The sequence below is a fragment of the Oncorhynchus keta genome, chromosome 9, assembly GCF_023373465.1.
Source record: "Oncorhynchus keta strain PuntledgeMale-10-30-2019 chromosome 9, Oket_V2, whole genome shotgun sequence".
Classification (NCBI taxonomy): domain Eukaryota; kingdom Metazoa; phylum Chordata; class Actinopteri; order Salmoniformes; family Salmonidae; genus Oncorhynchus; species Oncorhynchus keta.
The window spans coordinates 29,497,537-29,525,149 of NC_068429.1; the positions used below are offsets into that span (position 1 = coordinate 29,497,537).

At 43.8% G+C, this 27,613-nt stretch overlaps 1 protein-coding gene across 2 annotated transcripts in view; it reads right to left on the reverse strand.

The window, feature by feature from the left end:
* Positions 1-1,637: 1,637 nt before the first annotated feature.
* LOC118373618 (dual specificity testis-specific protein kinase 2-like) overlaps positions 1,638-27,613 on the reverse strand; it is a 29,570-nt gene continuing 3,594 nt past the window's right edge. Inside the window, exons 2-10 of one of the 2 annotated variants that reach the window (XM_052525648.1) lie at positions 13,893-14,050; positions 13,523-13,719; positions 12,174-12,295; positions 12,009-12,057; positions 11,521-11,670; positions 6,617-6,793; positions 6,015-6,098; positions 4,985-5,071; positions 1,638-3,804 (exon numbers count right to left, since the gene is read on the reverse strand). In XM_052525648.1, the coding sequence (XP_052381608.1) occupies positions 3,703-3,804; positions 4,985-5,071; positions 6,015-6,098; positions 6,617-6,793; positions 11,521-11,670; positions 12,009-12,057; positions 12,174-12,295; positions 13,523-13,705 (954 nt within the window). In that variant the 5' untranslated portion in view covers positions 13,706-13,719; positions 13,893-14,050 and the 3' untranslated portion in view covers positions 1,638-3,702. The remainder of the gene's footprint in view (positions 3,805-4,984; positions 5,072-6,014; positions 6,099-6,616; positions 6,794-11,520; positions 11,671-12,008; positions 12,058-12,173; positions 12,296-13,522; positions 13,720-13,892; positions 14,051-27,613) is intronic. The other variant, XM_035759795.2, reaches the window with a different exon arrangement.

Here is a 27,613-nt window from a genome sequence, read left to right on the forward strand (position 1 = left end):
TACAGACTGCGATTAACCATCTTTCTGCACTAAAAGGTCCCTTTAATTCAAAAAATGATCTCTTTACAGAAGGTTTATTTCCCTCCCCCCATCAGCTGCTTTGTCAGATCCCTCCTTCTCTTTAGAGGCCAAAGCTGCCATTTCTCTAAACGAGGAGACCGTGGAAGGCCTGGGAGAAACAAGAGGAGGGGAGGAACTAAAGAGGAACCAGAGGATCAAAAAACAGCACACCTGCAGAAGTGTGCAATTCTAAGACTGCTGACTTCGGACCTCCCCCCTCATGGACTCTAGGGAACAACCACCCCCTGGAGGCCTCCCCCCAGATAGCCTGACCTGTTCATATGCTATGACATAAATGTTAACAATTACACAAAATGTGCTTTAAAAATTTTACATTAGAATAGCATGAGATTACCCATGGCAAAATGTGTAGAATTGTAAGAAGTTAGCCATTTGCTCAGACCTTGCTGGCGAAACTGTGGTACGTTACTGTTCCAATCTCTCCACATGCTTTCCTTACTATTACACACATTACAAATGATTACCTCGAGTAGTTTATCACCTTTCCTCCCTCTGTGCTCCCCGGCGCCAAATAGATTTTTGATCGTGTTCATCAATTAATGGATGAATGGCCCATCTGTGGTGTCAGAGCTGTGAATCCTCGGAGCTCCCTCGATTACAGAAAAAAAGAGCGGCGAGGCTGCAGTGTTGTAGGCCAAGCTTTTGCAAATGCTAATGTTCATGTCAGACGTGTGGAGAAAACAGGAAGGCCTCACAGGAATACTAAAAAGGGGTGACCCTAGCATGTGCCTCGCCTACCAAGCCTACTGCAGCCTGCCCATGGTTTGCCTCCCCTCAATGTGTCATTATCACATCACAATTCTCTCGCAATTGAATTCTGATAAACTACGATACTTACACCCTCCTTAATAGCAGCATGTAATCTCCAGACCAGGAGCCATTGAATTCTAATATAGTGTACATCGCTCTCTCAGAGCAGGATAGCTGCAGAGTGCTGTCAAATTCATATAGAGGTTAGTGGTGGAGAAAAGTGTTCTTTCCAATGCAAGTGAGTTTTTCTTGCCTTTGACAATGTCCTATTGATTGGTACAAATGGTCAAAAAGCAAACCTTTTTAAACCATTACATGCCGTTCACCCTCAGGAAACCACCGTTAAGATGTTTTGCCATTTGTTTTGCTTCCACAGTGACAAGGGGAACCATGGCAACCATGGCATGTCAACATGGGAGTTGCTACACTCCTGCTGCAGTAAATTAGGAGAATTGCAGATCTAAGAAAGAGTGTGAACCACCACAATGGCTGTGTTTACCCAGACAGACCCAATTCTGATATTATTTCCACTAATTGGTCTTTTGACCAATCCCATCAGATATTTTCACATCAGATCTTTTTCAGAGCTAATCTGATTGGTCAAAATACCAATTAGTGGGGGGCGGAAATCAGAATGGGCTACCTGTGTGAACACAGACATATTGGTATTAATAAATCAACATATTGGTTTTAGCCAGACATCAATTAAAGATCTTCAGCTAATGAGGCTAATGTAATGAGCACAATAGTTTTAATATTTTTTTTTATCCCATTAAAAGTCCAGTTTAAGTACATACACACACATCAATGCTTGATGCCTTTTATTAAACATTGCTTTAAATCTTCCATATATATCTAAAGATCTGTAAAGTAAGCAAAATTCTACCCGATCAACAGATACAGTACTTTATGTTAATATTTTGTGTATGAATCTTATATGGTAAACAAAATGTATCCCCACAAAAGGGTGAGGCAAAAAAGATACAGTACAAGCATTACAAGAAACAAAGGCATTTAGTATAAAACGATACACAACAGTTAAGTTCTTCCTAAGGTTAGTGTTTAATTGAGTTTAGTATTATTTTATTCACATCCTGAGAGGGAGGGATAGCGCTCCTCCCTCTGTCTACTTGGCCCTAGTACTGAACCACACTGAACACCAACCCTTACCTAACACTGGCCACCTCTGTTAATCTCCAACAGAACAGTGTTGACGTTAGAAGCCAGAAAAAGAAGGAAATGAGAGAAAGACAGTTGAACAATTCCTTCATCCTATAGATTTCAGCCATGTACTGTAACAGTCACTTCTAGTGCAATGCAATCCTGCCTCCTGCAATCCTGCCTCCTGCAATCCTGCCTCCTGTAATCCTGCCTCCTGCAATCCTGCCTCCTGCAATCCTGCCTCCTGTAATCCTGCCTCCTGCAATCCTGCCTCCTGCAATCCTGCCTCCTGCAATCCTGCCTCCTGCAATCCTGCCTCCTGCAATCCTGCCTCCTGCAATCCTGCCTCCTGCAATCCTGCCTCCTGCAATCCTGCCTCCTGCAATCCTGCCTCCTGCAATCCTGCCTCCTGTAATCCTGCCTCCTGCAATCCTGCCTCCTGCAATCCTGCCTCCTGCAATCCTGCCTCCTGCAATCCTGCCTCCTGCAATCCTGCTCCACTGCTGCAGTCCACCATTACCTCACCGTTAAATGACATCATTTAGATGACTACTTTAACAGAGGGAGGGATTTATTTTTGATTGTGTCACCACTTGGACTGGCTGATGAAAGAAAGGGGGAGAAGTCCTACATAAATGTTATTTTAAATCAGGGATTCCCAACCTTTTACCCCCAGGGCCCCCTTTTTCACATTTGAAAAATGTCCCACCCCTCTCCCCATTTTCAGTTTATTGAGAGACTCTATATTAAATACACCACCAGCTTGATTTTGTTTCATTTGAGGGACCAGGAAAATGTTGTTGTTTTGAAGCTAATTTCCTGCAATTCTACGTAGTTTAAGAAGAGACTCGTGACATCTTTTAGATGGGCTATTTAATAATAATGGATAAGGAAAATAAAGTCTAGACCTGATTTCCTCACATGTTATTCCGCTATCAAATAAATATGTTTTATTATGATCATTTTAAGATGCTTTCATTTAATTATAGATATTCTCTTTTACAGAAAGTGAATAGATCAATTGATAGTAACAGAGCCACACATTGTATAAGATTACTTCCCAAGCAGTCCAATTTCTTTGACTCATCGACTTTAGAAGGTCGTAGCTAAGCTTCTGAATGTCAGAGACAAACCAAAGATAGTCCCGTGTGCATCAGAGTTGAGTCTTCCTCAGGCAATAAACGACATGTTTCTAGCCTAAAACATTGCAGATCTAGGTTGGGAAGCCCTGTTTTAAATGATGATATTATGATAGAAGAGAATAGACGGATCAGGACTACTCAGACAGTCCTCCTTATGTACTATTTACAAATAAGGATTTCTACATCCTTAACTTAAAGTGGAATAATAACATCATAGAATACAACTTAAGAGCCAGGAGGAAATGCTCTTTAGGGAATTTTTGAGTCTGTTTCGACCCCCACCCCTTTCAAATGGACCCACACTAGCTGAGTTTGTACTGTAGAAAGACAGTGGGGGGTGGTGAGTGTTGAACTTCCAGTGATCCGGTTCTGTTTCAGAGAAACACAGAGTCACACAGAGTCAGCAGGAGGAGCTGCATTATGAGCCCTACACCTGGTTCCTGTAGAGCGGACCTGAACTATAAAGTGCCTCTTCTGTATAAGACTGGGGTGGCTGCCTGCTGCCGTCCACACTGTCCTCCGTTCCAGGGGAGGAGGGCTGAGGGGGGTACACGGTGACCCCACCCCCTCACCCAGTGGTCAGGTTTGAGTCGGGGGGTTCCAGGCTCTCAGCGATGTCCTCCAACTCATCCAGCAGCTCTGAGAAGGAGGGTCTCCGAAACGCATCCATCTGAACCACAGAACAAGAGGACAACATGAGTCCATCTGAACCACAGAACAAGAGGACAACATGAGTCCATCTGAACCACAGAACAAGAGGACAACATGAGTCCATCTGCACCACAGAACAAGAGGACAACATGAGTCCATCTGCACCACAGAACAAGAGGACAACATGAGTCCATCTGCACCACAGAACAAGAGGACAACATGAGTCCATCTGAACCACAGAACAAGAGGACAACATGAGTCCATCTGAACCACAGAACAAGAGGACAACATGAGTCCATCTGCACCACAGAACAAGAGGACAACATGAGTCCATCTGAACCACAGAACAAGAGGACAACATGAGTCCATCTGCACCACAGAACAAGAGGACAACATGAGTCCATCTGCACCACAGAACAAGAGGACAACATGAGTCCATCTGAACCACAGAACAAGAGGACAACATGAGTCCATCTGAACCACAGAAAAGAGGACAACATGAGTCCATCTGCACCACAGAACAAGAGGACAACATGAGTCCATCTGCACCACAGAACAAGAGGACAACATGAGTCCATCTGCACCACAGAACAAGAGGACAACATGAGTCCATCTGCACCACAGAACAAGAGGACAACATGAGTCCATCTGAACCACAGAACAAGAGGACAACATGAGTCCATCTGAACCACAGAACAAGAGGACAACATGAGTCCATCTGAACCACAGAACAAGAGGACAACATGAGTCCATCTGAACCACAGAACAAGAGGACAACATGAGTCCATCTGAACCACAGAACAAGAGGACAACATGAGTCCATCTGAACCACAGGACAACATGAGTGATATTCTACAGTAGATGGCAAATGCATGTCTTTCTTACACTCTCGTAGTTGAGGCAAACTCTATGACCAGGATTAATACGAAGCATGTTATAGTGGTGTTAAAGCGCTACGCACTGAAATACAGACAATGAGAGATCGCATTCATAATAAACGCTGCAGATGTTGGCTCAAACCTTAATTACCTTTAAAAGCACACCTAAAGAAGAGCTGTGTTTGTCGGTCAATGCCCTTCGTAATGAATCCCGGCTTAAGTCTCTCATTTTCTGAGACATGCTCTCACATTCACTCTCTAACATGGTCTCTCAGCCTCTCTCCGTTTCTCCCTCACACTCCCTCCCTCCAGTCCACTCACCAGACAGCAGTTGGCTGACAGCTCCAGGATGCGTCGTGGACAACCTTGGACCATCTCACTGAAGGCCTCAACGTCTAGACCATAGTCCTGCAGAGAGAACAAACCCGGTGTCAACTGCATTGTACACCATGTACGGGCCCATAGAGTATCAATAAGCAGTTGCAGGTTAGAGAGCTGGATCAGATAGCCAATGTACGTCATGGCAAACAAGGAAAGTCTTGAGATCCCCACTGTTGTATACAGGCTACAGTTTTGATCATCAGGGACTACTGATGAATTCGCAGAACACATACTGTATAGATAGGATAGCAGTGTGACTAACTGACCCTGCAGTCCTCCCACTTCTAATGACAAATGTGACAAGTAAATCAAATTTAAGTGAAACCTCAACGAGCACATTAAAGTCTCTCCCTGCTCCCTGTCTCTGACCTTGTCTTGATCACCCCGGGGATGACAGACAGGGACATTAGATGACTCATTTCACCATCATCTACATACAAATGGCACTGTCACTAATGACCTAATAACTAAGAGAGCTATCAAGTAACAAGACTGCTAATTGCCATATTATGTTGCAGGATCACATTCAATATAATGTCTGAGTTGTGGGGAAATGCATTTAATTAACTCAATAGCTCAGTTGTGGTATAATTTCCACGTGTGTAGTGTCAGTCTAAATCTTTGGTTTTGATAAGTGTGTGTGTGCGTTTTTTGTTTAACTATCCGTGTGGGTACCAGAAGTCCTCATAAGGAGAGTAAAACAAGGAACATTTAGACAAGTTGGGACATTTTGCCAGGCCCCCCTAGGCTTAGGGGTTAGGGTTACAATTGGGGTCAGGTTTAAATTAAGGTTAGGGGTTACGGTTAGGTTTAGGAGTTAGGGTTGGGTATAGTTTTGGGGTTAAGGTTGGACTTAGGGTTATGGGTTAGGTTAGATTTAGTGTTAGGGAAAATAGGATTTTGGATAGAAATCAATATTTGGTCCCCACAAGGATAGCAAGGATGTGTGTGTGTGTAGGTTTTAATTTACCCGTGTTCTGGGAAGGATCTCGGGATCTGCTGAGATCCGGCCCAAAATCTCACACAGCATGATGCCAAAAGAGAAAACATCCACCTGGAGGAAGAAGTTATGTTTTTTATTTATTTACCTTTATTTAACGAGGCAAGTCAGTTAAGAACAAAATGTTATTTTCAATGACGACCTGGGAACGGTGCCTGTTCAGGGGCAGAACAACAGATTTGTACCTTGTCAGCTGAGGGGTTTGAACTTGCAACCTTCCGGTTACTAGTCCAACGCTCTAACCACTAGGCTACGCTGCCGCCCCATGTTAATGACTTTATTGTCCTAATTCCATTCCATTAATGAACTAAATCAATTAAATGAATGTTATGAATAGATTATAATAGGAAGGATCAGATGTAAGTATTTTCTGTCATTTAGGGAAACCATTAAATAAAATACCAGTTATTTCTATATCAGGGTGTAAAACTGTCAGCGTCCCAAATGGCATCCTCTTCCCTTTTTAGTGCACTGCTTTCAACCAGGGCCCATAGACATCTGGTCGAAAGCAGTGCACTCAATAGGGAATAGGGTGCCATTTGGGATGCAGAACGTGTGTGTAGGCTACCTACCTTGCGGTCGTAGGGTTCCCCTCGGAGCATCTCGGGGGCCATCCAGAAAGCAGAACCCACCAGAGACATCTTCCTCTCTGGGTCATTAGCTGGCAGCTCCACCATTACCTCCCTGGCCAGACCAAAATCTGTCACAACCGCCTCCCTGCCCCGAGACGTCTCCCGTATCAGACAGTTCTGCACACACACAATGTTCAGACAATCTTAGATATCAGTTCTGCGCACACACACACACACACACACACACCATTCAGGCAACGTTAGACAACTCTGCACACACACACACACACACACACACAACATTCAGAATATTACTCACATTAAAAGCACTGGTCACTGCTATCAAATCTACTAGAAAGGCAATAACTGAAGTCATACTGTCACACTGCAGTGCAACATGTTGACCACAAGAGGCCAGTGTGACACTTCTACATCCACACAACACAGTCATTTTAACTTCCTCCATTCTATCTGCTTTTGAGCCTGAGGTAGCAACCTAATTCCATAGACTATACATTCACATGTTTCTACATGATATGAAACACCTCTTGATTCACTGTTTGAATACTGACTTACGAATTATCACTGTGCTGGAGGTCAAACATAGTGGGGTAAAGTACGTAGGTAAAAATACCCCCAAAAACGATTTAAGTATCTGTTCTTTACTTAATTATTTCTATTTTGACAACTTTAACTTTACTACAATCCTAAAGGAAATATTTTACTTTTTACTCCTTGACACCCAAAAGAACTCGTTACATTTTGAATGCTTAGCAGGACAAGCAAATGGTCCAATTCACACACTTATCAAGAGAACATCACTGGTCATCCCTACTGCCTCTGATCTGGCGGACTCACTAACCACAAATGCTTAATTTGTAAATGATGTCTGAGTGTTGGAGATAGCCCCTGGCTATACGTAAACTTAAATAAAACAAGAAAATGGTGACGTCTGGCTTGCTTAATAAAAAGGAATTTTAAATGATTTATACTTTTACTTTTGACATTTAAGTATATTTAAAACCAAATACTTTTACTCAAGTAATATTTTGGTGGGTGACTTACTGGAGTCATTTTCTATGTAGGTATCTTTACTCAAGTATGACAAGTGGGTACTTTTCCCACTTCTGGTCAAACCACACAATTCTCACACGGACAAAGAGGCACAGCGACGGCGAAACATCGAAAACAATCATAACATTGGATGTGACTGTGAAAACACACTTCAGATTCGTTCCTCTGTCATTTACTGAGCTGACTATTGCTCCTGCATTAGGACAAACGGTACCCATCTGAAACCAGCTGGTTTAGCAGGCTGCCTCATAATCCAGTCTGAAACGTTCCTTCAACAACCATCCTCTCTGAACAGTGAATTATTGAGATGTAACATGGGGGTTGCTGTGGCCATTTTGTTGGCCCAATACTATTGATGGCAGAGGAGTCTCTCTAGGCAGATGGGTTGCCTCCCACAATGTAACAATACTCCAGCTTCCACTCAATAGAAGTTCCGGTGTTAGTTGGGACAGAGAGGACAAGTTGGAAATGGGACGTGAGTCACCGATGATGTCACTACTGTATCCGTTTGTTACCCTAGCTAAATAGGAGTACAATTCCCACTCACATTTTAAGCCTCACCTACCCAAACTTTGGATTTGTTGGGAGAGTTGTCTGTTTGAAGAGTACCCTTCTCAGAACAATTGTTTTTCCCCTTTCAAAATGTCCAAGAGAATCCGACATCCTAGGTCTGGGTTTCCGAGACTAATGACAGATCGGAACAGTAAGTTGACCAATTGGTCAGTGACAGTGATTAAGACAGTATGGGTATCTAGACCTCTGGGCCAGTGGTTTAGACAGTATGGGTATCTAGACCTCTGGGCCAGTGATTTAGACTGTATGGGTATCTAGACCTCTGGGTCAGTGATTTAGACAGTATGGGTATCTAGACCTCTGTGCCAGTGATTTAGACAGTATGGGTATCTAGACCTCTGTGCCAGTGGTTTAGACAGTATGGGTATCTAGACCTCTGGGCCAGTGATTTAGACAGTATGGGTATCTAGACCTCTGGGCCAGTGATTTAGACAGTATGGGTATCTAGACCTCTGTGCCAGTGGTTTAGACAGTATGGGTATCTAGACCTCTGTGCCAGTGGTTTAGACAGTATGGGTATCTTTACCTCTGGGCCAGTGGTTTAGACAGTATGGGTATCTAGACCTCTGGGCCAGTGATTTAGACAGTATGGGTATCTAGACCTCTGGGCCAGTGGTTTAGACAGTATGGGTATCTAGACCTCTGGGCCAGTGATTTAGACAGTATGGGTATCTAGACCTCTGTGCCAGTGGTTTAGACAGTATGGGTATCTAGACCTCTGGGCCAGTGGTTTAGACAGTATGGGTATCTCTACCTCTGGGCCAGTGGTTTAGACAGTATGGGTATCTTTACCTCTGGGCCAGTGATTTAGACAGTATGGGTATCTTTACCTCTGGGCCAGTGATTTAGACAGTATGGGTATCTAGACCTCTGGGCCAGTGGTTTAGACAGTATGGGTATCTAGACCTCTGGGCCAGTGATTTAGACAGTATGGGTATCTAGACCTCTGGGCCAGTGATTTAGACAGTATGGGTATCTAGACCTCTGGGGCAGTGATTTAGACAGTATGGGTATCTAGACCTCTGGGGCAGTGGTTTAGACAGTATGGGTATCTTTACCTCTGGGCCAGTGATTTAGACAGTATGGGTATCTAGACCTCCGGGCCAGTGATTTAGACAGTATGGGTATCTAGACCTCTGGGCCAGTGATTTAGACAGTATGGGTATCTAGACCTCTGGGTCAGTGATTTAGACAGTATGGGTATCTATACCTATGGGCCAGTGATTTAGACGCTATAACCTCTCTATCCCTGGTGCTGCTGGGGAGACATGACTGGTTCTAGTAAGAGCATGCAGGGCGTTTCCTGCCACACCATTGGCCTGTAATGACAGAGCAATGGGGCAATGGGAGAATCACACCCACCACAACCCATAATCTCATCACTGATGTGGTTTACTACCAAAGAGAAGAGTTTGGACTGGGATGGATAGATCATGGGAAAGGGAGATGTGAGTGTGTGCTTGTATATAAACAAACCCCTTGCATAATGTTCAGAGGATTATCCAGGAAGTGGAAACGCTCAACCTCAGCCCTCTCTTACTTGTTTTCTAGACTAGGGTCCTGTCCAGGGGGTGTACTTGTACATTATACTGCCTCACACTATAGAAACATGAGATAGGACAGAAGCCTTATGGGCTGTTCTGGTTTGGACTAGGCTTATTTACTTTACATTGACGTTCCTGTCAATGTGGGGTTTGGTTTCAGTTATGGACCTTCCCAGAATCTGTTCCTGCTATTAAGACCTTCTCAAAGGCTGCATCCCAAATGGCACTCTATTACCTAAACAATTCACTACTTTTTAGGGAATATAGGTGCTATTTGGGATGCAGCCTTTGAGAAGGTAGCAGGGACAGATTCTGAAACAAAACCCCACATTGACAGGAACGCTTCCCCTACAGTGAAATTCAGTCAGTAGTTAGTGATATCTGAGGCAGGATCCCTGTAATCTGCCTATGCTGGAAAAAACAAGCTTTGGCATAACTAAACCGGCAAGAATAATAGGTAACACTGTTTCAAAGAGGACTTAAAGTGGTACAGTGGGACTAATACAGGCTATGAAGAATGCCAACCCTGCAGCTTAGCATTTGTGTTATATACAGGTTCAGTTTGGCTAAAGTTAGTACAGGTACAGTAGGCACTAGGATAGGTCCTTATTATGCGTGTTAGGATATAGTACAGGTACAGTAGGCACTAGGTTAGGTCCTTATTATGTGTGTTAGGATATAGTACAGGTACAGTAGGCACTAGGTTAGGTCCTTATTATGTGTGTTAGGATATAGTACAGGTACAGTAGGCACTAGGTTAGGTCCTTATTATGTGTGTTAGGATATAGTACAGGTACAGTAGGCACTAGGTTAGGTCCTTATTATGTGTGTTAGGATATAGTACAGGTACAGTAGGCACTAGGTTAGGTCCTTATTATGTGTGTTAGGATATAGTACAGGTACAGTAGGCACTAGGTTAGGTCCTTATTATGTGTGTTAGGATATAGTTCAGGTAGAGTGGATGTCTATCTACGTCAGGGTTTTTCAACTGGCGGCCCAAGGTGACTTTATTTGCCCCCAGTTCTCTGAGCAAAAAAAAGTATAAAATGGTTTGTTAGACATTTAAAAAAGACTGTAAAAACAACAGAAAATCAGCTCCAATTGATTTTTATTCAGGAAATCTGTTCCAGAGTATTCCTGTGCATAATAGAGAGAGATGTAATCGTATACAAATGTATGTAAGGTTTGAAATTACTATATTTTAGTCAAATATTTAATCTGTTTGGGCTTCTTGCAGTCAATTTGCAATCTACAAATTATTGGTAATTATGTTTCGGTCCCCTGACCATCCGCTCCAGAAAAAAAGTGATCTCTGATCTACGTGCTTGAGAAAATAGTCGGCTGACCCTAGTTATCTGATTTACAGATCAAGAAATAACCAGAAACATATACTGTACTTGTCCTTAATACCTTCAATCAACTTCCCACTCATGTCTGGATACATGGAAAAATATTCATGTCAAATGAAAGTCATGTGCGTTTTTTAAATTAAAAGCCCAGATTGCATTAGTAGTGTACTTTGCTCTGGCACCACTGTAGTCATCTGTCCAGACGAGACCCTGGCCTGTGGTGTGTGTGAGTGTGTGTGTGTGTGTGTGTGTGTGTGTGTGTGTGTGTGTGTGTGTGTGTGTGTGTGTGTGTGTGTGTGTGTGTGTGTGTGTGTGTGTGTGTGTGTGTGTGTGTGTGTGTGTGTGTGTGTGTGTGTGTGTGCACCTTGGAGTTGAGGTCTCTGTGGTAGATGTTCTTGTAGTGCAGGTAGGTCATGCCTCTGCTGATGTCACAGGCCAGGTCCACCTTCTCCCTCCAACACAGAGACACGTCCTCCTGGGCCAGGAGGTCCTCCAGACAGCCCCCACTCACATACTGACAACACAGGGGGGGGGGTGCAATTAGTACCACAGAGATCCTATATTCACGTCTATGGAGATGGATCCTTTATTCCGTACATAGACATCCCATTTCCATGGTTAAACACATACTTAGCAATCTATTCCTTTCAACAACTGTGACTACTGCCAGATGCACAAATACAGAGGGAAAGTACCATAGAGAATCTACATGTGTCTATAGAGATGGGTTATACCATAGAGATCATCATTTCTATGGGTTTTACACAGAGATACCAATCTCTTGATTCTATGGTGAGATGCACAGATACTGAGAGGAAAATGTTGGTGTCCTAAGTGATTAAGGACACTTACCTCCAGTATTGGGTACAGCTTTTCTTCTCGCACACAGATCCCAAGATACCTGTGAGGATAATAATAGGTTGTATTACGATCACAGTGTTACTTTTTTTTGTTGCAACTCCTATACATCTTCCTCTAAATACAAGCATTTGTCATACATGTTGGAAAGGGACTGACCTGACAATGTTAGGGTGTGAGAGCTTCTGCAGTAGACTGATCTCTCGTACGATGCTGTCCTGGTCCACGTCGTTCTTATAGATCTTGACCACCATCACTTTCCTCGTTGTGCTGTGCGACACCTAGACAACAAAGGGCATTGACAACAGTTGGACGATCTCACTATTGTGTATTTGGACAAGTTGTAAACAGGGCTGGATCTCTATCAACTAGAGCCAGGGTAACAAAACAAACAATGCAGTTTCTTGCATACCAACACAAGATGAAAATGTGCTGAGACTAGAGCAACAATCCTTGCAGTCTTGATCTCTTCCTGAGGTGTGTTAACTACATCCTATTGTCTCTGTGAGGCCAGACTGGTTCTGTGGTACGCTACGTTCCCGCCACAGTAGCATTCTCTGGCTGTGTCCCAAATGGCAACCTATTCCCTATGTAGTACACTACTTTTGACCAGGGCCCATATGTCAAAAGAAGTGCCCTACATAGGGAGCCATTTGGAAGACAGCCTGACACAGGTTCCTGAACCATCACACTGGCTGACTGACTGCACACCTGTAATCACCCTCCTTTCAGGACTTTATATCGCCATCTCTGATCTGTATCTGAGCGTCTGGGAGTTCCATCTCAACACAAACACGCACAGTGGCCCTGCATGATGGCTCTGCTACAGAGCTATTGTGACCTGACATTACCTTCAAGAACTACTAGGACTGCCAGTGTTCAGTCCATTAGCATTTTAATGTTGTTCATTTGACTCCACAGACAGTACCTCACATCTAGACAGTATTAAGAGAACGTAAGCTGTGTTCCTATGTCTCGTGGGCATGTGAATGCAGAGAAGGACATGACTGCAGTGTAATTACTTGGGCATGTTGCGGCTGCTGCTCTGAGGAGTGCTTCAGGGATCAGCCAAGGCATCATGTTTTCAGTTAACACCCGAGTTGGTAGTACACAAAATGTAGATTGCTCTTTGGTTGGGACTATAATTTATGTATTGGCTTCTGTGAAATGTGTCATAATACACTTATCAGGATGTATGCCACATACAGCATGATGGCATTTTGAACACTTTCATTACTGAAACAAACATGAAATATGGTAAGTAAATCATAGGTAAGGGGTGTAGAAAGTCAGTTATTTTTTGTTCTCTCTTTCACTCACACACACACACACACACACACACACACACACACACACACACACACACACACACACACACACACACACACACACACACACACACACACACACACACACACACACACACACACACACACACACACACGTCGATGTATTCACAAGCACACACACATTTATTTTCAGCCATGTACAAATTGGACCGTTCATACCTTGTACACCTTGGAGAAGAAGCCACTCCCAATCAGCTCGGCACTGAAGTCTTCCCAGAATTCCAGTTTGCGGACAGCGGTGCGAAGCTTCTGCCAGCGTTCCACCTGGCAGTAGGTGTCTGCTACCTCTCCGAGCAGCGTGGGGCTGCTGGGTTCAGGGGTCACCTCCAACTCACACCTCATCCTGGACAGCTCGTCTAGAGAAGCACAGGGTCAGACACTCAGTCTCACTCACTATCCCAGTGTTAAAGCCATCAGAGGAACTAGAATTATCTCAATGCTCTCCTTCAATCCAGAAATATCGGCGGCGAACACTCAAAACTATACTGTGCAGCCATGATTGGGCCTTGGAGGCAACAGGCAGACCCACCTGGCAGCCAGGCCCACCCACTGAGGAGCTAGGCCCAGCCAATCAGAATGAGTTTCTCCACAAAAGGGCTTTAGATGGTCAGATGTTCTTGCAGGTGAAGAAGCCAGATGTGGAGGTGTGGTTGGTTGTGAGGCCAGTTGGACCTACTGCCAAATTCTCTAAAACAATGTTGTAGGCAGTTTATGGTAGAGAAATTAACATGAAATTATACGGAAACAGCTCTGGTCTACATTTTATTTAACTAGGCAAGTCAGTTAAGAACAAATTATTATTTTACAATGACGGTCTAACCCGGCCAAACCCACCCCTAATCCGGACGATGCTGGACCAATTGTGCTCCGCCCTATGGGCATTCCTGCAGTCAGCATGCCAATTGCACACTCCCTCAAAAGTTGAGATATATGTGAAATTGTGTTGTGTGACAAAACTGCACATTTGAAAGTGGCCATTTATTTTCCCCTAACAAGGTGCACCTGTGTATTGATCTTGCTGTATAATCAGCTTGTTGATATGCCACACCTGTCAGGTGGATTATCCTGGCAAAGGAGGAAATGCTCACCAACATGGATGTAAAGAAATATGAGCCTTTTTTTTTTGAGAAATAAGATTTGTGCGCGTATGGAATATTTCATAGATTTTTTTATTTCAGCTCATGAAACATGAGACCAACACTTTACATGTTGCGTTTATATTTTTGTTCAGTGTTATAAAAATGAGAAAAAAGAAGATGGAAAGGAAATGTTTTTGATCTTGAAATAAAATGGGGGTGATTTGAAAGGGAAATAAAATCATTTAAAATGCAAATTAAACAGATTCTGAGGAAAGGGAAATAATTTTGATGAGATGAAAGACATTGTGAGATGAAACCATAATTTGCACTCAAATATCTTTTTAATGCATGCAATTAATTGCAAATAACTTAGCAATTTCCTTCTAAGTATTTTAATGGGGAATTATTTGATAAATTCCTCGGCTGTATTTTATTTACTGTAACTAAGTACTGATGTTGGTATCTTTGACCTGTTTAACTGCCAGTATTACATGTCTACTACCAGTGTTGAATGTGATGGTTAAAGGTTGGCGCCACATTGAGCCGAGGGAACACTGATAATGTCTCTCTTCCTCCCAGCATCTCTGCCTGGTGTTTACAGTACATTTGGTACCAGATTAGAATATAAAAGGGGCCTGTCTCTGCTAGACATTTTCTCTGCTTCTGTGCGGGAGGTATATCGCTGTTGCAACTTGTATTAAACTGAAATGATTATGATTGACTATATCCATGACTGCTCTTCTCTTTTGTTCACCTGAAAATCCCCTTTACAAACGTCATTCTTTACTTGCCCAGCATAACTGTGACAGGTTTACAAACCCATTTGGAGATGCACAATCGCGGTTTAGATTCATTATTCTTTGCTTATGCGGTGTGTAGCCTAAAACTACAAATACATACTGTACATAGGCAGAGGTCCATGACACCATCACAACAGCATATGTCATCGTTCCTTTCAGCTCCAAGGCAGAAAACAATTGTACCGGGCTGAGGCCTTGGCTACTGTATCTAACACCTGCTCAAGGCCAAACAACCTCCTGTTTTGTTGCCTGTTCACACAGATTCCATCACATAAGCTTCTCATAGCTTCTGCAAATGGCGCATGGTTGAAAAGAGTTCTGCTAAATATTTTCATCATGATGACCAGATAGGTATGCATGAGAATACTTTAGTGGGAGAGCAAACATTGCCATAATAAATAATATCACAATCTAGTGCAACAGAAGCATGAAAAGTCCATTAACTAGGAAGAAGTCACGTGAAACTAGATTCTTCAGTGTTCACAAATCCACTGAGGTCAGCTTAGCGCACATGTACACAAAAGTATTACTGGAATTTTTGTTCTGAAAGTTTTCTATTCTCAAGAACAGTCATCCAGGCTGGATACTTTGTTTCGTTGGGAACGATGATGAGTGATTTAAAACAGGCAGGAACAGTGCATAGTTCAAGTGATTGATTGAAGATGTCTGTGAATACAGGGGACGGCTGGTCAGCACAGTGCTTTAGTGTGGCTGAGGAGACCCGGTCTGGGCCTGCAGCTTTCCTAAAGTCCTGTTTCTTCAACATTTATGTACTTCTGTCATTGAGCTCTTCTTGTTTATTAATGTTTTGTATTATGTTTTGTGTCGAACCAAGGAAGATAAACAGTTTTTCTTTATAGAGACTGACTCCCTGCTCTGGGATAAGAAGGGGTGGGGCGATGGGAATAGAAGTCTGGGTAGTCTGGGTAGGAGTGGGGGAGGAGGGGGAAGGGTGGGTAGGAGGTAGATGGGATTGGGGGGCAGGATGGCATGGGGGGATTACTTGCTGACTACACCGGCCACGCGCATGCGTCCAAGTGTGCCATCGCCCGCAGGTTCATTTCGTCCATACACACCAGACGCGATGATAACATGCAGGTTCATTTCGTCCATACACACCAGACACGATGATAACATGCAGGTTCATTTCGTCCATACACACCAGACGCGATGATAACATGCAGGTTAAAATACCAAAATCAACTGAACCAACTATATTAATCTGGGGGCATGTCGAAACACACATGAAACATTCATGGATATTTAGCGATCTAGCTGTTGCTAGCTAGGTTGCCCTGGGAGATAAACATTGGGTTGTTATTTTACCTGACCTGCATATGTCCTCTTTTTTGCTTTTTCTTTGTTGAACTTTGACCTGAAATCATACAAAATCTTTAATTGATCTCACCTGGTTTGTCTTTCAATCATCCATGTGGGTTTGTATCTTCCTCATATTCAATAAGGAGGGGACTTGCAGCACATGAAGAACCAAGTTCTGTTTTAGAGCTTGGCTATGCAGGTCCGCGTTCGTGAAATGTGTTGGTGAAATGACTGAATAACGTGTGTGTAAATACATTTTGCAACATGCACTAAATGTGGTCGGTGGGGTTTACATGTTAGAGTGGAGATTAGACAGAGACAGCGAACCCAGGGGACCTCTGACCAGGCGCCAGGCCAAACACAGGTCATATAAAGTCATATACAGGCCCCTGTATCACACCTCCCTGCTATGTACCCACACAGGCCACTGGCTCCAGGACAAGGCTTCTAAGACAGGGGCTTCCTCAGAGTCTTTCAAGCACAGTAAGGTCATAAACAATGCAATACTCCAAGGAATGTCATAAATACACAAAAATACAGTAAGTCATGGTAATGTTATGACTTTGCCAAGAGGACTGTTTTATCTGAAACACAATGCCATACAGTATATCTGGGCAGACAAGCCCATGTTGATTAGCCCTGAACTCAACTGTGTCTTTGTTTTCAAAGTACAGTTGTTTTCTCTCTCTCTCGACAAATAGCAAAAGTCAGTTTTAACATGAGTGATCTAGTTGGTGGTCGATTGTGTTACACTCACATGCAAACACACAGCCTTTACCCTGGAGTGTGTAACGTAGAGTGGTGAGATCATGAGGGCCAGATGAGCTCACCGTCCAGCCCTGGGCCAATGTAAGTGTGTTGGTGTGGGGATAGATATGGTTTACTAGTGGCTCCTAGTAAACCATAAATAACTTGTTGACTATCCTATAGGTTATAATTATGTTTAAATTGTCAAAATATTTGTGTACTTCTCTTATGACTTTACAAATGTACAGCACCAGTCAAAAGTTTGTACACACCTACTAATTCAAGGGTTTTCTTTATTTTTACTGTTTTCTACATTGTAGAATAATAGTAAAGACATCAAAACATATGGAATCATATAGTAACAAAAAAAGTGTTGAACAAATTAAAATATATTTTATATTCCTCAAAGTCTTAGCATTCTCTCTACCAACTTCACATGGAATGCTTTTCCAACAGTCTTGAAGGAGTTTCCACATATGCTGAGCACTTGTTGGCTGCTTTTCCTTTATGTCCTGAATACAAAGGGTTATGTTTGGGGCAAAACCAACACAACGTGGCAAAAGGAAAATCTGGATCTACTTTCTACCAGACACTGGGAGATGAATTCCCCTTTAACCTTTTAGCTGGATAATAACCTAAAACACAAGGCCAAATCTACACTGGAGTTGCTTACCAGTTACAGTTTTGACTTAAATCTGCTTTAAAATCTATAGTAAGACCTGAAAATAGTTGTCTAGCAATGATCAACAACCAATGTGACAGAGCGTGAAGAATTTTCTAAAGAATAATGGGCAGATTTTGCACAATCCAGGTGTAGAAAGCTCTTAGAGACTTAAACAGAAAGACTCACAGCTGTAATCACTGCCAAAGGGTGACTCAGGGGTGTGAATACTTATGTAAATGAGACATTTCTGCATTTCATTGTCTGAAAAATGTCTGAAAAACATGTTTTCACTTTGTCATTGTGGGGTATTGTGTGTAGATGGTATATATATATATATTTAATCCATTTTGAATTCAGGCTGTAACACAACACAATGTGGAATAAGTCAAGGTGTATGAATACTATCTGAAGGCTCTGTATTTATTTTACCAGGCAGGTCAATTGAAACACAATTATTTTAAACGTATTTACAAAGGCCTGGAAATTGAATCACAAATCAAATTGATGGAAATAAATCATGAAAGAGATAGAGAACAAAGAGTAAGTGTGTGTGTAAGTGTGTGTGTGTGTGTGTGTGTGCGCGCGCATGTGTGTGTGTGTTATGTACCGCATGACCAATGTGTACAAGACAGATATTATTTCATCAACAACAGCTTAACATGTCAGTGTGGATGACAGACTGTTACATCACCCCAACATTAAAAAGCCATCGCTGCACAATCCTCAGCCATCTATGACGTGGGGGACTGCCAGTAAAGGCCTTCTTTCTCTTCATCCATCCAACCATATTTATAGCAAATAAATAAACCAACCATTTACAGCGCTAGCTCCAGCCAATCTTTCCTAGGTGGTCCTAGCAGCCACACTCCCCTCTGCAGTCTGCACAGCCATCAGTCCAGTGAGTCTATCACTCTAACCCTTGGCTCTCCCTGCAACGCTGGGCCTCCAGACACATCCGCTCACACAATCTACACTATGTATTCAAAAGTTTGTCATATTTCTGCCCTGCTAGAGTTGCCCCAGTCAGTGCTGTAAGTGCTGTTATTGTGCAGTGGAAAAGTCTAGAAGAAACAATGTCTCAGCCGCAAAGTGGTAGGCCACACAAGCGCACAGAACGGGACCGGCAAGTGCTGAAGGCCGTAGTGAGAGAAAAATGGTCTGTCCTTGATTGCAATACTCACTACTGAGTTCCAAACTGCCTCTGGAAACAACGTCAGCATAAGAACTATTAGCCAGGGCCTTCAAGAAATAGGTTTCCATGGCCGAGCAGCCACGCACAAGCCTAAGATCACCATGCGCAATGCCAAGCATTGGCTGGGGTGGTGTAAAGCTTGCCACCATTGGACTCTGGAGCAGTGGAACATGTTCTCTGGAGAAATGAATCACGATTCACCATCCGGCAGTATGTGGACTAATTTAGGTTTGGCGGATGCCAAGAAAACGGCTACCTGCCCCAATGCATAGTGCCAACTGTAAAGTTTGGCGGAGGAGGCATAATGGTCTGGGGCTGTTTTTCATGGGTCGGGCACCTTAGTTCCAGTGAAGGGAAATCTTAACACTACGGAATACAAAGACATTCCAGATGATTCTGTGCTTCCAACTTTGTGGCAACAGTTTTGGGAAGGCCCTTTCCTCTTTCAGCATAAAAACACCCCCGTCCACAAAGCGAGGTCCATACAGAAATGGTTTGGCCAGATCGGTGTGGAGTAACTTGACTGGCCTGCACAGGGCCCTGACCTCAACCCCATCGAACACCTTTGGGATGAATTGGAACACTGACTGCGAGCCTGGCCTAATGGCCGTACATCAGTGGCCGACCTAACTAATGCTCTTGTGGCTGAATGGAAGCAAGTCCCCACAGCAATATTCCAACATCTAGTGGAAAGCCTTCCCAGAAGAGTGGAGCCTGTTATAGCAGCAAAGGGGGGCAACTCCATTTTAATGCCCATGATTTTGGAATGAGATATTTGACAAGCAGGAGTCCACATACCTTTTGTCGTGCAGTGTACTGGTACAAAGCTCACCACAATGGACAAATGATTGACAATAATGTTATAACAGACAAACGACCGGGGGGGAGAGGGATGGAGGGCTGCCCAAATAATCAGTGTTTGGTAACCTCCCCTATCGCAGCTACCGGGCGCTGATGACAAAATCCAGCTGACGTAAACATGGCATAACGTTGTATACAGACAACTTACAGTAGAACTAAAGCCTTTCTACCGGCCCATATGGGATTCATCATCAGCCCATTCAGGTCCCAGAAGGGATTATTAAGGGATTTACATAGAGAGACAGATCTGAAATCCCTTGACCTTATACTTCCTGTTTCATCTCACTAAAGATCAAATCCTGCTTTCTCTCTCAGATTTGTGAAAAGATGTTGCTTCTACTCATTTCTGCATAGACTCCCCTTTGATCTATTTTTATTTATTTAACTAGGCAAGTCAGTTAAGAACAAATTCTTATTTTCAATGACGGCATAGGAACAGTGGGTTAACTGTCTGTTCAGGGGCAGAACGACAGATTTGTACCTTGTCAGCTCGGGGATTCAAACTTGCAACCTTTCGGTTACTAGTCCAACGCTCTAACCACTAGGCTACCCTATTCCATTCCAGCATGAGACTTTCAGCACTATGGAATATACAGTTGGGTCCAAAACTATTGATACCATTCATAAAGATGAGCAAAAATTACTGTAAGAAATAAATAATTAAAATACTAAGCTATATTGTATTATAACATTTTGGGGAAATTATATTATTTTTCTCTAATACAATTGCTCAGAGAAAGAGCACACACACACACACACACACACACACGTCATATTTGTTCCTTTTACGATGGAGTCATTGTTTTCAACACTCCTGAAACCTGCTTGGCTGGTCCCCTACCCATGCATTTTTATTTTATTTTAGGACTGAGAAGATTTTGAACTTGATGTTTCACATTGTGACAGATCAAAATGAGAAAGCATTTTGCCAGAGTTCTGCTTCCCCCTCACATTCTCTCCCACGAAAACTCTCAGAGCTTTCAAGAGAGTGGGCAGAAAGGCCTTCCTCATACCAAGGCTCGCTCTCTCTCTGTGTGTGTGTGTGTGTGTGTGTGTGTGTGTGTGTGTGTGTGTGTGTGTGTGTGTGTGTGTGTGTGTGTGTGTGTGTGTGTGTGTGTGTGTGTGTGTGTGTGTGTGTGTGTGTGTGTGTGTGTGTGTGTGTGTGTGTGTGTAGATTCATGAGAACTAGCTGAGTATGTGTGGGCTAACCTGCCTTCCTGAACACTATACCTTGCATGTATGATGGTGTATTCTGAGTGGTCCTCTGGAGAATTACGCAAACTCTGTGTCATTCTTTGACTGACTGTGTAGTTTACAAGGGGAAATGAATGTTTGAGACTAAAATGTCTGAGTATACGAGCTACTGAAAAGAGAATGTGGTTGTGCTAGTGTGAGTAAGGTATGTACTTTGTATCAGTATGGATAGACAGTGAGAGACAGAGAGACAATCATGGAGCAAGCTGGGTCAAACATGTCAGGACATGTGAAGGGCTGCCCACCACTAAACAATCACAGCGCCACTCAGCCCTCACACACAAATGGACAGCAGTTGATTTCATAACACTTGTTCTGAGAGGGCCAGAGAGGAGGCGGGGGAATCAAAAAGAACAAGGCCTGCCTTGTGTGGGTGATGTGATGAGCACAAAAATATACAAATAAACCTGATCAACAACAATCTTACACTGGCCAGCATCACAGACCGGCTCAGAAGCAATGCATTATTTCACACACAATATAAAAGTGTCACTGTCATATGCAATACAGTTAGTGTAAAATCCTTATGGGCAATGCAACAAACAAAATATCAGGATGAATAGTGACGAAATTGAGCTTTTACAAATGGGCCGGCCATCCGTGGATAATGATTAATTTATGGTCCTTGTGACATGATGCTGCATGGCTGGCAGGGTTGGGACTTCTGTTGATGGTAAGTGGATCGGCTTCTGGCCTGCCTGGGCCTTGCCTTGATGTGCTGGATCAATAATTCAGTATAGTGGAACCCTAGAGCTGTGGTTGGCTAACTGCTCCCTCTCTCTCTCTCTCTGTCCTCAGCCCCTGTGACACAGCTCTCTGCTCCCTCTCTCTCTGTCCTCAGCCCCTGTGACACAGCTCTCTGCTCCCTCTCTCTCTCTCTGTCCTCAGCCCCTGTGACACAGCTCTCTGCTCCCTCTCTCTCTGTCCTCAGCCCCTGTGACACAGCTCTCTGCTTCCTCTCTCTGTCCTCAGCCCCTGTGACACAGCTCTCTGCTCCCTCTCTCTCTGTCCTCAGCCCCTGTGACACAGCTCTCTGCTCCCTCTCTCTCTGTCCTCAGCCCCTGTGACACAGCTCCCTGCTTCCTCTCTCTCTGTCCTCAGCCCCTGTGACACAGCTCTCTGCTCCCTCTCTCTCTGTCCTCAGCCCCTGTGACACAGCTCTCTGCTCCCTCTCTCTCTGTCCTCAGCCCCTGTGACACAGCTCCTCTCCTCTCTCTGTCCTCAGCCCCTGTGACACAGCTCTCTGCTTCCTCTCTCTCTGTCCTCAGCCCCTGTGACACAGCTCTCTGCTCCCTCTCTCTCTGTCCTCAGCCCCTGTGACACGGCTCTCTGCTCCCTCTCTCTCTGTCCTCAGCCCCTGTGACACGGCTCTCTGCTCCTTCTCTCTCTGTCCTCAGCCCCTGTGACACGGCTCTCTGCTCCCTCTCTCTGTCCTCAGCCCCTGTGACACAGCTCTCTGCTTCCTCTCTCTCTGTCCTCAGCCCCTGTGACACAGCTCTCTGCTCCCTCTCTCTCTGTCCTCAGCCCCTGTGACACGGCTCTCTGCTCCCTCTCTCTGTCCTCAGCCCCTGTGACACAGCTCTCTGCTCCCTCTCTCTCTGTCCTCAGCCCCTGTGACACAGCTCTCTGCTCCCTCTCTCTCTGTCCTCAGCCCCTGTGACACAGCTCTCTACTCCCTCTCTCTCTGTCCTCAAGCCCCTGTGACACAGCTCTCTGCTCCCTCTCTCTCTGGCCTCAGCCTCTATGACACGGCTCTCCCAGGTTACTTCCTGTTACCTAAGATGGTTTGTCTCCCGGGGTCACGACCTGCTGCTTCCATAAAGTGTATGTCAGCCTGTCTGTGCATTTTGGGAGAGTGTGTATGTGTGTGCGTTCGCATGTGGTATAAACTGCTGGAATTATTTTATTTAAGGAAACCACCCAGGCTGAGTTGAAGGTTCAACATGCAAAACTGTGACATCAGGGTGTGGGACTGTACTGTAGATCTTTTCCCTGTGAATGGCAGTTCCTTGAAGGCGTTCAACTTTGTAAACAGTTGACTGAGTTGCCTGTAAAATCACCAGTCACATGCACACAGTCTCAATAACAAATACCCAATGATCTCTCCTTATCTATCAGTGCTCACAGTTTTCCACAGGGAAGCCTAAAGCCACGAAGATCCACTGCTAGTCAGTCTGTCCTGTCCAGGTAGAGGGGTTAGTCTTCTTAATGCTACATCATTTAGGCACTCCTTCAGATCTATAGGGGCTTGCTCTGGGCAAGTTATTAAATCAATGCATTAAACTACTTTTTTTGTGGTTAAATCCATTTAAATTCAATAACTTTTTGACAGCACCCCTTTTGATTGGAACAAAACCTTCCACACATACTTGCCCAGTGTAGAAGTGCTACCAAAGTGACTTTTTGGACCTGAATGCCAAACATTCAAGAGATAAAAGCGCTCAAAGTTTACACCTTTTGCATACTCCACCATAGCACGAGACAACCATGTCTTCATCACTGGAAAAGATAAACCTTTGAGATGGATATTATTTTAAAGCTTACAAAACAGATTTGTCAAACTTTTTATAATTTCTTGAAAAAAAACATGAATGCCGAATGATCTAAAAACAGGTCAACTCTGATTCTGCGGTAGCTAAGTGTCACGGTTTTCATGTGGTGAAGGAGAGTCGGACCAAACTGCAGCGTGTAGATTGCGATCCATGTTTAATCACACAACGTAAACATGAATAAACACAAACACTACAAAACAATAAACAAAAACCGAAAACAGCCTATACTTGTGTCAACTAACACAGCACAAGGACATCAAGACAATCACCCACAATACAACCAAAGAATATGGCTGCCTAAATATGGTTCCCAATCAGAGACAACGATAAACACCTGCCTCTGATTGAGAACCACTTCAGACAGCCATAGACTCTCCTAGAACACCCCACTAAGCTACACACCACATACAAAAACCCATGTCACACCCTGGCCTGACCAAATACATGAAGAAAAACAGAAAATACTTTGACCAGGGCGTGACACTAAGACCCTATTTCACATCATCTTTTTGGGTTGTGCCCACCATCGTTTGAGACACCACATGAACTTAGGGTTGGTGTCGTGTTGTTTAAAACAAAAGAGATTCTGTCAAAATGAGATTGTTTAAAACAGGGTAAATCCATTTTTGAATTCAAAGAGATATTATTTCCTTGTTAAAACCAAGTTCAAAGTTTAAACTTACTCATGACTAAAGAGTATTGGGCAGGGTGTTCTCAGCTCCTAATGACAGGGTCATTATATTTGACATGAGAGACGTAGTGTATTTGATTCCTTTAAATCACCCATTGTCCTTCCCCCGGTCACATTGTCTTGAGTAAGTGTCAAATGTATTATTAAAGTCAGACTCAGAGAATCAATCAGAGGTCGGTGACTGAGGTCTGGTAGCTTAATAAGTGGATCAGCATTCTGATAAACACACAACCAACCAGAGACAGATGAAATCAAAACAAATTGTATTGGTCACATACTTAGCAGATGTTATTGTGGGTGTAGCGAAACGCATTACTATCCAGCTCCTGCATTGGTTGGAGTGAAAAGATGGTGAATGTTTCAGATTGGCCTCGAGATCTGTATGGCTCTGGTTCTAAATGAGTATCTGGGGCCCACCCGTCTCCAGTAGTGCCAAAGCAGCCAGTATCAGGCTACCATGCCAGATGCCTGAATACAGAACAATATGATGTTCAAAAGGTTCAACTAATCCTCACAGCCCTGTCACATTCCACAGCCCTGCCCAGGAAAACTACCTAACTACAGCTGGAGCACAGTCTGCTACTGGTGGTGAACTCTCTACTGTACCACTGGTACCCTGTACCACTGTGCCTCCTAGCTGGCACACTGTCAGAGACCCACAGAAACTCCAATCCAATAGATATGATATTTCTGGGTTCTACACCAACGAAACAAACTATGGGTATGAAAACTGTTTACTGGGTAGTAACTTTTTCCCTGACTAGAACTATGCACAATGTGGCAGCTTCGTGATTCAGTTTGTTTTCAGTTCAATTGTGTAGCCAGGCTTTTAAAGTAGATGCTTTTCAAGTAAACATGCAGACAGTTGTGCTAATGACTTTTTAATGAAGGGTTAACCTGGACCAGAAGAGAAACTGGGGACACAGGAAGGATTTAACTGAGGACAGAGGAAGGATCTACCTCGCCTGTGTGTCATCACAAACAATCCAGGATGTGACAAGGTGTGTCTAAAGGAAATCCAGACATTTCCAGAGCACTTGACCATACTACGATATAGCAAAACCTCGGAGGAAATGACTGCATTCCGAGGCCTTGACCCTTAGATTAATGTAACCTTGTTCCTCATGATCACTCTATGCTCCCCAATTATGACCTGACAAGTATTTAAGTCCTACTGGATGACCGGCGAACTAAGTGACACGTGTCACAGTTCCACATTGAGTAACCAAAGCTGGAAATGACCAATGGCCAACCTCCAGAATCACACCAGATCTATCTGCATACAAACACACACGCATAAGTCCTTCATGCATCTGAATATGGCCAACGTTACCCTCTGTGTTTACATCATGCAGAGATGGTCACCTCATGGCAGGGTTCAGCCAAGGCTTGCGTGCCATCGTTGTGCCACACAGATAAGGGCTATAACTCGCGCTGTTAAGCCCCTTATGAATCGACCACGTTGTTCTCCTTTGTTTTGGTCAGTAAACCAACCCAAACAGATGACCTACGCACATTCATTCAGCTACTTTGCTCCCACTGAACAATCGATGGCTGCCACAAACAATTTTCCATGAGTGAAACACCACAGAATATGGCATTAGTATCAACATAACCAAGGACAGTACATGGCAAACAGAAAGCATAGACAGAATGTGCATCACTGCTAGAGGGAGAGAACATTTATAAGAGTGTTTCTCATTCCTTCTCTAAATGAGTGACAATGATGCATAGATCTGAGGAAGGCTTTGTACCCACAGATGACACAGGGTCAATGATCTGACCTTGTCATTGGAACGCCATGAGAGGAGACTGTCTCTGAGCCTGAGGAACCGCACAGTCTTTGCGTTTCTCTTACAAAGACTGATGCAAATCATTTCATCCATACAAATATTTCTACAAAATGTGCTGATATTTAATGGATACTTCAGTTACACTAGATATACATATAGTGTAAATATACGCTACTTGACCAAACGTATGTGGACACCTGCTCGTCAAACATCTCATTCCAAAATCATGGGCATTAATATGGAGTTGGTCCCCCCTTTGCTGCTATAACAGCCTCCACTCTTCTGGGAAGGCTTTCCACTAGATGTTAGAACATTGGGTGCAAGTCCCCACAGCATTCAGCCACAAGAGCATTAGTGAGGTTAGACACTGATGTTGGGCGATTAGGTCTGGCTCGCAGTTGGTGTTCCAATTCATCCCAAACGTTTTCGATGGGATTGAGGTCAGGGCTTTCAGTCATATTCTTCCACACCGATCTCGACAAACCATTTCTGTATGGACCTCGCTTTGTGCACGGGGGCATTGTCATGCTGAAACAAGAAAGGGCCTTGCTCAAACTATTGCCACAAAGTTGGAAGCACAGAATTGTCTATAATGTCATTGTATGCTCTAGCTCTAAGATTTCCCTTCACTGGAACTAAAGGGCCTAGCCGAACCATGAAAAACAGCCCAGACCATTATTCCTCATCCACCACAATTTACAGTTGGCACTATGCATTGAGGCAGGTAGAATTCTACCTGGCATGCGCAAACCAAGATTCATTAGTTGGACTGCCAGATGGTGAAGCGTGATTCATCACTCCAGAGAACGTGTTTCCACTGCTCCAGAGTCCAATGGTGGCAAGCTTTACACCACTCCAGCCGACGCTTGGCATTGCGCTTGGTGATCTTAGCCTTGTGTGCGGCTGCTCGGCCATTTCATGAAGCTCCCGAGGAACAGTTATTGTGCTGACATTGTTCCAGAGGCAGTATGAAACTCGGTAGTGAGTATTGCAACCGAGGACAGACAATTCTTACAGACAATTAGTACTGTATCAACTGCACACCTACTGAACATCAACTCTACTGTATTCACAAGCTCCCTGTTAGAGAGCATCCTGTACTGAAGACTCACAATGCCTGTTCTGTTGTCTGATATTAATAACTGATTTATGATCTATCCTCCTCGTTTGGGTGGCAGTAGCACAGTTCCTGATATTCCCTGCTCCTGGGTAGAGTAACTGAGTGCCAACAAATTCACGGCAATGCATCAAGCCACCGCCTACCCTTAGGTCCCCTATGTGCCCTGCCTACACTTAT